Here is an 11,436-nt window from a genome sequence, read left to right as displayed (position 1 = left end):
GAGAGACAGTGAAATGCACAGAAGGGTTACGGTTCGTAAGCCTTCGTACCTGGACTGGACAGGAAGAGGCAGGGATAAATCAGACACACCTGTGAGCTTCTGAAGGGGGAATTCACCAATAAAGAGGAAAGGATGGAAGCTCCAGTTTGAATCCAGTTTCTGTGCATGTTTTCTCTGAAAAGGACAGAAACTTTGTGAACTTCCTGTTCAATGCTTTGTTAGAGCTGATCCCAGAGTGGATCTCGGAGCATGGACCCTGAGTCCTGTCTGCACTTATTTTTAATTACAGCCCATCTCACGCATACTTTTATACTGAATTTAACTGACAGGGTTATTAGACAGGGTCAGACTTTTTTTATTTTAGATCCAATGGAAACGATGCCAGTAAAAGACTTTATACATATGCAGTTTGTTTAGGTTGATGGTAAGACTACAAACCAGATTTAACTAATTCAATTTTAATAAATGCGCTTTCATGTGCACCTTTCTTGAAGTTTGCAAAAAAAAATAAAACAAAATAAAATTATTTTCAAATCATTAAATTGCCTTTGAATAGGCAAAGGTTTCAGGCTATAATTTAAATAGATTTTTAAATAATTACAATATTTTTTACAGAGGGGATTTTATCATTTCAGAGGTGTAACCCAGACCCAGAACTTACTTAAGGGATTATATATCTCATCTAGCCTGGGAATGCCTTTGGATCCCCCAGGAGGAGCTGGAGAGTGTCGCTGGGGAGAAGGATGTCTGGGTTTCAGTCCTGGACCTGTCGGCTTCAACCTCACCTTAGATAATTCAATTCAATTCAGTTTTATTTATATAGCACCAAATTACAACAACTGTCATCTCAAGGCACTTGAATAATATTGTCCAATTCAAGCCAATTGGAATTAAATTCATTGTAATCATAATCCAATGAAATCCAATTAATTATTCAATTCATATGGAGCCAATTCAAAAAATAATATCCTAGCTAAGGAAACCAACAGATTGCACCGAAGCTTGTCTTCAGTCCAATCTCCAGGAAGAAACCTCTGGCAGAACCAGAACCAGGAAGAAACCTCTGGCAGAACCAGAACCAAGAAGAAACCTCTGGCAGAACCAGAACCAAGAAGAAACCTCTGGCAGAACCAGAACCAGGAAGGGTGGCCATCCACCTTCCATAAGAGGAAGATGATGGATGGATGATTGTTTTGATTCCTTTAAAAGGCTGAAGACTTTTTTTATTTCAGCAGGATTTAAGTTAGAAGGGTTTATTTGATGTAATTTACTGTATTTATTGTCCTTTATCATTTTTATTTTTATTAATGTATTTACTATGACACTCTTTCATTTTAATGTAAGAAAGTTGCCACATAAATAAATTTAATTGTAATCCAATCATAATCCAATTAAATCAAATAAATCAAAATCCAAGGGTTAGGGATTCTACTATGTCATTTTAGAGGGTTAGGGTCAGATTGCATGGAGTCTTCTCTCCCGTCGTGTGCATGAGAGGACGGTGGTAAATATGTTCCTAGATGCCATCAGGAGAGAGGCGGGGTGCACTTAGACATGTTACCTGTCCATCACAGGACCAGAAAACAGAGTCATTAGGGATTTAAGATTAAAAGAACTTTTAGATTTCACATTAAATATTGTTTACATTTTCCACTTTCACTATTTAGATAATCAATATTAAATCATATTGAGCCGCATCCTGTTTTGGAAACATTCTGATCATTAGACATGAATGTTATATATCAGATCATTAAATAGATTGGGTTATATATGGCTACATTTGTGTTTTATTGGATGTTTCTGGACACCTTGTTTCTTCCTTTGTCACATAAATGTTGGTTTCTGTCCAACACACTCTGTGTATTTTGAACCCTGCTGAGGACCATCTGACACACACACACACACACACTGAATCACACACACACAGAAACACACAGCGCCTGCAGATGGAGACGTTGTTTCCATGACGACCCAAAGTGGAACATGATTAATTTAGAGATGCTTTCTATTCCATCTCTTCTCCTCCTGCTGGTTTGTTTCTACCTCTTAGGCCATCATGGACACATCAGCAGTATGGGACTCTTGATACTGACAGGAAACATCATGAAACAAACAAATCTGGTCAAAAATGGAATAATTCAGATCAATAAACTGTAAATGTTTTCACTCTGCTTTATCATCTTCATCTACAACAGGAACCCAAGCCAAACTCTTGATTCACAAACGTTAACTGAACCCCACACCCAACATTTACTAAACACTGAAGGGGCCGCTGATTCGCAGGACACATTTTACTCGGTGGCCAGATTTCTGAAATGAAAATCTGGGAAATTTTCATTGCAGTGGTGAAAAATCATCGAATATCATCATTATGAAATAAAACTGACACTTCCTAACGTAGGTATAGCCAGGCAGCGTCAGCTGAGCATCTTTGGCTGCTGTCACCACGTTTTCAAGCTAAGCCTCTCTTTTCCAACTTACCAACTTTAAGTTGGATCATTTTGGTTATGCTAATTTTGTCACGTTTTAGGTTTTGATTCATGTCTTGTTTCGTCATTTCCTGTTTTATTTTGAAATATTAACTTCCCTCTCGTTTCAGGTACCTTGCCCTTCCTCCTGTGTCAAGTGTCTGATTGTCTTCCCTGATTCCAAAGTGTTTCCACCTGTTCCCCGCGGCTCCTCATGTGTTCTAATAGTCTGCGTCTCCCTTGTCTTGCTGCAGTGTGTTGCAACCTGTTCCATGCCTCACTCTAGCATCCTTGTCCCACAGTAAACCACAGACTTGAATTCAAGAGCCTGGAGTTGAGCGATCCTCCCACAGTGCTATCTTTTGTTGTAAGTTTTTCCCATAGCCTTAGTTTAGCCAAGGTAAGTTCCATAGCCTGTTTTGTTCCTCCCTTAAGGAGTGATTTTGATTATCATTAAAGTTTCATAGAACCTCCATTAGAAGGATAGAGTTTTAGTTTCTTATAAAGTTTCATAGTGCCTCTGTTTTCGAGAGAGTGTCTTTTTTTTTTTTTGGTCCACCTCACTAGGAGAGCGTGTAAAGTTAGTTTGTAATCTTTAATAGCCTTTTCTCTTTTCCTCCTAGAGTGGGTTAGGGTTAGTTTTTGGTTTTTGATAAGTTTCATAGCTAAACCCTCGTCAACATAGTTATTGAGAAGAGTGCCTCTGGATTTTCATAGCACTTTGTTTTGGAGATCCTCAACTTGTTTAATTCTAAACTTTCTTGCCTTGAAATAGACCCTACATCGGTGTCCTGTGGCCCGTCACAAATTTAAGCTTATGTACTTTACTGAAACTTTATGATTATGTGTATGATGTTACTTTAAGTATATATATTGTTACTTTAATCATTAACTGGTTTGAGATCTTAGGTTAATTTGAATGACTTTGTTTTGATAATCAAGTAATAGTAACATTTATTCTCAAGGAAACCTTTTGTGGGGAAAATGTTTATTGGAATTTATTTAACACTAATACAGGCCTTCTCTGTTTTATCTTGATTATTAACCTATTCCATCATTCAGTTTATGTCAGTCGAAACCATCAAACCCAAACCTTGGTCAAGAAAATAAAATTCAAAGAATAAGAAGAATTGAATTGTCCTTTGCATCCTTCAACAGTTGATCAAGCAGTTTTTCAAGTTTGGGCAGAGTTGTGGTCACAAAAACACACAGAACTTGACATCTCCCAAACCCAACATCTATTGATCATTCACATTTTCATCTGATCAGAAATTAGCTGGAAAATTCTGAACATTGTAGCCATTTGACTGAAGAATCTAAAAACCAATATTTTGTTCCGAAGGAAAATTAAACGAGATTTCTTTTTCAAATAACTTGACACGCGTGTCCCCATGAACCTCTTCTGACCAGATGATGCATTAATACCTCTGAATCTGAACAGTTCGACATTCCTAGAAAAAGAGAAAATTGACTCCGCTGTAGAAAACCAGATTTCTCCACCTGAAATGGTCGTATAGGTTGTTGGTTTTTACCTGTCATTTGGTCTCATTATGACAGCTGATAAAGACTCGCCTCTATAAATGCCGAAGAAGAATATGACTTATGAGTCTTTTCATATCACAGAGGAAGAATGGTAACCCATTCACAAGTCTTTAGTTTATCAAGCCACAAAGTCCTCATAAGGGTAAACTATTCGTCAACCCTTGTTAATGCTCTTTTTCATCCCCTTGAAACTGGAGGAAATAAATCTTCATGTTCAACCTCAGGAGAAGAATTTAACCCATTTTGAGAAATAATTTTATTCTGATGAATCCAATGGTTTCATGGATAAACAGAAACTAAATATTAGGTCATAATAAAAATCTTAAAGGATAGAAATATGTCTTTATTCCAAAATACCTCAAGTTTGTATAATCTATTCTAATCTAAAAAAATATAGAAAAACACATTTTTATGTGTCAGCTCTGAATTAATAAAATTGGAAAATATTAAAGAGCCGACATTTTCTTCCTCAGGCCAAATGGCTTCCTGCACACACAGAAACGTTCAGCTCTCAGCACCATGGACAGCTCCCCCTCCTCCTCCTCATGCTGCTTCACAGATCTGTTCGCCAGCTCAGTTGTGACATCATCTCCCTCTCTCTCTCACACACTCCCTGGGCACAAGGATCTTGTTTCCACTCAACTGATTTTTGGCGTCTCATCAGAAAAGACGAAGAAAGGAAGGAGGAGGAGGAGCAGAAAGGGGAGCAGAGGAAGAGACGAAGAGGAGATAAGCAGACGGATACATTAATCAGATAAACAAGTTAGTAACCAAGTCAATGACCAGAGACCCAGATAACTGTATAAATACATTAATCATCAGATAAACGGCTTAGTAACCGGATTGATAACCAGGGAGCCAGGTTGAGTTGAAGTGAAGACGTGAGTGTGTTTATGGTTTCAGGAGGAACAGATGGAGTCTGAAGAAAATCATCTTTATCTGCTGCTGCTGCTTATTGGATCGCACGTCACTCTGGTAACAACACTGCTTCTCATCGTGTTCTATTAATGGCCTGCTAATGTTCTCGCTGGTTCAGCTTCATACTGTTCTGCGCTTGCTTTAAACTGCTGTTCGACTTCTTTCTGATACGGCATGTTTTGAGAGAATTGATTGCTAATCATGCTGATTGATCAGTATTTGAACATCAGATTCCAACATTTGCCTTTGTTTAATATCTTTCAATCGTTTGATGGGTTATTTTTTTTACATACTTACACAAGCTGATACTCTCAGAAATAAACTGCTTCACACCAACGATCAGTCCCAGAATGAACTTCTACAAGTTTACCTCTTGATTTTTGTTACAGATATCAAGTAAACTCTCTGCTTAGATTTGTCCAATAATTGAAAAGATAAAACCAAGGTGCTTTGCTTAGCAGTACAGAAAAAAGCGCCAGAAACATGATGTATTTTAGTATGTAATAAGATCTAATGATAAAACTGCTAATAATCTGGTTTATCAAAAGATTCACTACAGCAGAATAGGATTAATAACTGAGCAGCCAACACTGCTGACTGCAGAGCTACTACAGAAATACTGTATTAGTTCATATTTTATAAATACAAAAGGTAAAGAAACAACTGGGCGACCAGTTAAACATTCAGCTGCTCCAAGATATTTGATGTTCTGTGTCACGCATGAACTAAAACTCCAATCACAGAAGGACACGCTAACATTTGACTTCTAACGGGAAGATGGTACGCGGAGCATCCGAGGGACGAAGTTCCAAGCGATTGTCAGTGGAATAGTAAACAAAAGGAAATACAAATTAAAGAAATTCAGCCGATTTTCAGAGGAATTCAGCATTTAAAACAAAGAACAGTTTTACTTAATTCTTACAAAATCCAATAAGAGACTAATTACACGATTATTTATTATTTTGGTGTCTTCAGGATCTTGAGAGGATTTTAGTAATAAATCTACAGCTGTGACAGAATAGTGTGTTCTTTAACCACACCTTAAATAGGAATCTTAGATTACATGTGAAAGAAACTGTCCTCAGATCAGTTTTGCTGATACATAGAAATGGGTCAGGATGTCATATTAATTTCAGCCACCAGAGGACAGAAAACACTATTTGAATTTCAATTATTTAAGATTTCTGGAGAAGAAGATGTGGGCTGTGTGCCCCTGAGCAGGTCTGATAGGTCAAAAGCTTGAAATGTAACTTTTGCAGAGTATCCTCTCGCTGTTCTCAATCCTCGACTTAAAGCAGTTAAAAATAAATCTGCTTACTTCTGTTACAGTCAGCTTGAACAAAATTAATTTTTATTGTTGTCCTAAGGAGTTCATAATCCTCATCCTTACCCTGTTAGGTGGGTCCTTCAACCCCTGAGGAGGGCTGGCAGGTGTACAGCTCAGCTCAGGACTCTGAAGGCCGATGTGTTTGTACTGTTGTAGCTCCTCAGCAGACAGTCTGTTCCAGAGATGCCCGAACTAAACAGCTCCGACAGCTGCTGGAGAAGGTAATAAACACCACTGCTGAAAACTCATCTTCTGGAGACACTATGACCAAACATTTTATTTATACATAAGAGGGCAAAACTGCTTCAATAGCAGCTCAAAGTGGTCTACATTTATCACTGAGACCTCTAATTGTAACACTACTGATGTACCAATGCAGGGGATCTTTACCATAAAGTATTAATGCTCTGTTTGTTATCATATGTTTGTCAGATTTTTGTGTACTGCAGAGCTACGAAATATAAATGAGAAATGTTAAACAGACAGTATAATATTTACAATATTAGCAGTAACATAGTCAATATTATTAAATATATAATATGTTTTGATGTTGTTCAGGTTCAAAACATGAGTCAGTCCATTGAGGTTCTGGACCAGCGGACTCGGAGAGATCTGCAGTTTGTGGAGAAGATGGAAATTCAGCTGAAAGGTCTTGAAAACAAATTCAAACAAGTGGAGGACGGACATGAGAGTAACATTGCCAGGCAATACAAGGTACCTCCTAACCCACATTGAATGAATAAAAGTCTATCTTATCTGATTACATCATGTCACTGATCAACCAAAAATAGGTTAATTCTATAAGTTACAGAGTTAGCTTCTCTTGCTCTGAAACATGATATTATATAGAATAATTGTGTTTGGATTTAACACTTTTAGATTTAGTTTACATTTAGTTGTTGGCACACATTAGTTTGAATAGGTTCAATAATGTTCCAGTTTACTGAAAATCCCCAAAGATTGGTTTGTACAAATCTCAATAATCAACATGTTTCTGTTTCTGTATTCAGCAGACGCTTTTATCTAAAGCGACTTACAAATGAAGCTATAACAAGCTATATAAAAAGCTAACAATAAGCTACATAGAAGGAACCCAGGAGTCCGACTCTGTCAGAGGGGACAGAGTAGAGATAGGGTGCAGGCAGAGAAGGAAGTGCAGAAAGATAAAGTGCAGAGATAGAGGGGGGAGGGAAGTACAAGGTAAGTGCTGGGATAGGAGATGCTCTCTGAAGAGCTGGGTTTTCAGGAGCTTCTTGAAGATAGACAGGGACGCCCCTGTTCTGGTAGCGCTCGGTAGGTCATTCCACCATCGTGGCATTCCACCAACATAAAATGTGTGTGAGCGATCTAACAGCTGAAACTCAGATCAGTGTCAGATTGATATCAGATGATGATAACTTTTTTGTTTTTCTGCATTCTTTGCTGTCTGTTAGTCAATCAAAGCAAAAATGGAGGAGTTGCGTCCTCTTATCCCGGTTTTGGAGGCCTACAAAGCAGATGCTCTACTGGTTCGACAGTTTAAAGAGGAGGCAGCGAATGTAACAGAGCTGCTGGGATCACTGCAGGAACAACTGGGAGGTCTAGATTATCAGGAGCTCCACAGCCGAGTGATGAACCTGGAGGACCGGCTGAGGGCTTGCATGCAGAGGCTCGGTGGGTTTAAACAAACTATTTAAAAGAGTCTATTTCTGACTTTGTACCAATGTCTGAACTTGTTTTTATTTGTTAATTTAAGCAACATTTGGAACCATTAACCTTTTAGCGTTGATGTAACACTCTTCACTAAAAAAAGAGGTTGACATTCACAGTATATGAAGAAGTGACACAATAAAACAATGTTGTGATACAGAGAGCTGAGGAGGTGGGGAAGATGAGCTGTAGATTTGAACTTGTTTTTGTGGGACTGAGGAGTTGGGCACAGTGAAGTCCCAGTGAAGCTTGAAGTCCATTCATCTCCAAAAATGTCAGCTGTTGTTTGTGCACACTTGTCAAAGTGCATCTCAATTTATTTACCTTATTTAGTCGGTGCTGTACCTCCCAACATTGTCGTTTGTTTTTCAGCTTGTGGTAAACTGACAGGAATCTCTGAGCCAATCACCATCAAGACTTCAGGATCCAGATTTGGCTCATGGATGACTGACCCGCTGGCTCCACCTGGAGACAATAGAGTGAGTGTCACCAGCACAATAATAAATCGTTGAAAATCAGTCTAAATCTTCTTTAGCCTGTTTTTAGGACAACAAGTGGGATGAAGCTTTGACTGTTTACTTGAAAATGTTAGTCTGAGGAAAGGCACCAACCTTGTTGTACAAGCAGATGAGAAATTCAGATTCTTGAAATGACTGAAACTCAAAATATGTCATCTGCTTAGACGTAAACTTTGATGTTACCCATCTAACCCGCCTTAAGAGCAAAAACATAATGGAAGACACACTGAAGCACAAGAGTATTAACTTTGATAGTTCATATGATCCCGGTGATGTGTCTATAAGCCAGATTCTGAGGTGAAAGATAAACTATGAACTATGAAGTTTGGAAAGTAAATACATCCTGAAGGTCCATTGTGTTCAGTGGTAGAATCAATAAGTTTATCAGGAGGCTGTTCCAGGAGAACCAGGCAGGCTGATATTTTCTCTAAGCTTAAATTTCAGCCAGATAACGAATTTATGAACCCCATCTGTGGCAGTTTAGAGGATTGTTTCCACAGTAAATTATTTTTTCCCCTTTCCATGCAGGTGTGGTACATGGATGGTTATCATAATAACCGCTTTGTTAGGGAGTATCAGTCGATGTACGACTTCATGACAACTGATAACTTCACCTCTCACCGGCTGCCTCATCCCTGGTCTGGTACTGGTCAAGTGGTTTATAATGGATCAGTTTACTTTAACAAGTTTCAGAGTCACACTATCATGAAATTTGACTTCAGCACATCAGTCATCAGCCGCTCCCGACAGCTCGACTTTGCTGGTTACAACAACATGTACCATTACTCCTGGGGGGGACACTCTGATATCGACCTCATGGTGGACGAGGGTGGGCTCTGGGCTGTGTATGCGACGAATCAGAATGCTGGTAACATCGTGCTCAGCCAGTTAAACCCTAACACTCTGCAGATCATCCGCAGCTGGACCACCAACCACCCGAAACGCAGCGCTGGTGAAGCATTCATGATCTGTGGAACCTTATATGTTACCAACGGGTACTCAGGTGGAACCAAGGTGTACTATGCCTACTCCACCAACTCCTCCACCTATGAATACATCGATATTCCTCTGACAAATAAATACAGCCATTTGTCAATGCTCGACTACAACCCTAGAGACAGAGCCCTGTATGCCTGGAACAATGGTCACCAAGTCCTTTATAATGTAACGCTTTATCACATAATACAGTAAAATGAATCAGAGAAAGTCCCCATAATGTTACAGTGAACGCATAATAAGATTCCCACAAATGACTTGTACATCACATAAAAAACATGTCTTAGATATACAATAAACCCTACGATTTTCGGACTTTTGGAGAATTCAGAGAGAAAAAAAGTTATCAGGTTAAATTTTGTGCTTCCAGGAAGGAGACAGGTTTTTTCATCTTATTAGTTGAAATTGTTACCCTATCCCCATCTGAAGCAAATGCACCAAATAAATCCAGTTCAATAGGTCCAAGACTGTGTCAGAGATTCCCTGTGTGGAACCGTTAGTTGACATTCCTGTTAATAAACCCAACTTCTCATTCTTCATTTCCTAATAAAGTGGACATATTCACAGACTTGGAACTTTTGAGCTTCAGTAAAATAGAAGTGGGTAAATTAATCTAAGGTTTGATTTCAGCCACTGGCCAAGATTAAATAGCTGTACATTAATATTGATTTTACTTTTTTGTTTTCATTTAAGATAAGAATTAAATCAGGTTCAAACAGTCCAAACAAATCAGGGCGGTGTTTTCTCTTCTAACAGAGGTAGTTAAGTCTAACCCATCTTCTCAGTGTTAGTATTAAGCCCAATTAAATTCTTCATACCTCTCTCAGTACTGGAATCTTACAAAAAGCGCTGGACTGTTATCTTACAGAATGTCTGAGTACTTTTATTAAATGAATGTTGTGTTATTCTTGGTGCTTTTTTTTTTTTAGATGACTCAAATGCAGTGCTTGACACAATTTGTATGTGATATTTGTACAACATGCTAAAATTTGATTTTCTCACTGTAAAAGGAAAACAAACATCTTGGAATGGTGTTCGATACTGCAGAATGCTACACTTTGAATGAATTAATTTTTCTTCTCTTTGGGTAATTTTTTTCAGACTTTATAAGACCATACTTATAGCTATCACTAAAATGTAATAATGTCTTTTCTTATTGTTATGTATCAAACAGCAATACAAAATGTTTTCTCTTTTTCATTTGTTCATTTTTGGTTAAGTTATAATTGCTGGAGCAGAACCACCCTGAGATTGCTGTTGTTACATCTTTACTTTATGAACTTGGGTGTTAACACACATAGTTTTGGTTCCTAGAGTTCCGAAGAAGCCTCTTAGACACTGCAGAACCTCCTAAGCTGGTCAAATATTTTATCATCAGTTCCCTGTGGTTCAGGTACAATGTAGTTATTTGAGATATGATCACTTTATGTTTATGTGTTTATGTTTTGGCATGTTTTGTTGTGTCAGACCATCTGTTTTACACCCAGACCTTCAGTGATTTACTATAATACTAGGGCCATGTGCTATTGTCATTCTATGTAAGCACTTAATCTTCATAGTGATGGTAACCTTTAAACAGTAGAACTGAGCTTTAGCTGAAAGCCCAGGGTCTGAGACACAATAATACATGAGTGATGGTGTAAAGGATTTATCTGTCTGCTACTTTGTCAGACTGTATTCTCTATCACAAATAGCACACAACTGATTGCCATAGCATTACCAAAGAAAAAAGCACAAGTTCACAACAGCAATCAAGTTTATTCAGTTAATTAGTCCATTAAAACAGCTATAAGCTACAAAGAGGGTTCCTGTAGATTATATTCAACCTGCTTGACTCATGCCACAAGACAAACTCAAGGACATTCAATGTCAACATCATTTAAAGCCACAGCAATGATACAAACCAAGCCCAGCATTAACATACCCAATGCTAACATTATCTCTTATTCTCCACACACTGTTATGATCTGATATCCAG

At 38.2% G+C, this 11,436-nt stretch overlaps 1 protein-coding gene across 2 annotated transcripts; it reads left to right on the top strand.

Annotated features, from left to right (window-relative positions):
- The first annotated feature begins 4,621 nt into the window (after positions 1-4,621).
- LOC140309271 (noelin-like) lies at positions 4,622-10,654 on the top strand. Of its 2 annotated transcripts, none has more exons than XM_072387081.1 (6): positions 4,622-4,985; positions 6,327-6,476; positions 6,814-6,969; positions 7,689-7,908; positions 8,317-8,423; positions 8,991-10,654. In XM_072387081.1, exons 1-6 carry the CDS (start codon positions 4,923-4,925, stop codon positions 9,651-9,653), a joined length of 1,359 nt encoding a protein of 452 aa, XP_072243182.1. In that variant the 5' UTR covers positions 4,622-4,922; the 3' UTR covers positions 9,654-10,654. The 2 variants fall into 2 exon arrangements, with proteins under 2 accessions (XP_072243182.1, XP_072243183.1); XM_072387082.1 differs by having other exon boundaries at positions 4,624-4,985; positions 6,412-6,476.
- The last annotated feature ends 782 nt before the right edge of the window (positions 10,655-11,436 follow it).

Source organism: Leuresthes tenuis, unplaced genomic scaffold, assembly GCF_036924035.1.
Source record: "Leuresthes tenuis unplaced genomic scaffold, fLeuTen1.0.hap1 SCAF_6, whole genome shotgun sequence".
Lineage (NCBI taxonomy): Eukaryota > Metazoa > Chordata > Actinopteri > Atheriniformes > Atherinopsidae > Leuresthes > Leuresthes tenuis.
This window is presented reverse-complemented; position numbering and strand designations above follow the sequence as displayed.

Coding starts and splice junctions, on each gene's coding strand:
- LOC140309271 (XM_072387081.1), top strand. CDS start 4,923: ATGGAGTCTGAAGAAAATCATCTTTATCTGCTGCTGCTGCTTATTGGA. Junction 6,477..6,813: donor TCCGACAGCTGCTGGAGAAG/GTAATAAACACC, acceptor GATGTTGTTCAG/GTTCAAAACATGAGTCAGTC. Junction 8,424..8,990: donor CTCCACCTGGAGACAATAGA/GTGAGTGTCACC, acceptor CTTTCCATGCAG/GTGTGGTACATGGATGGTTA.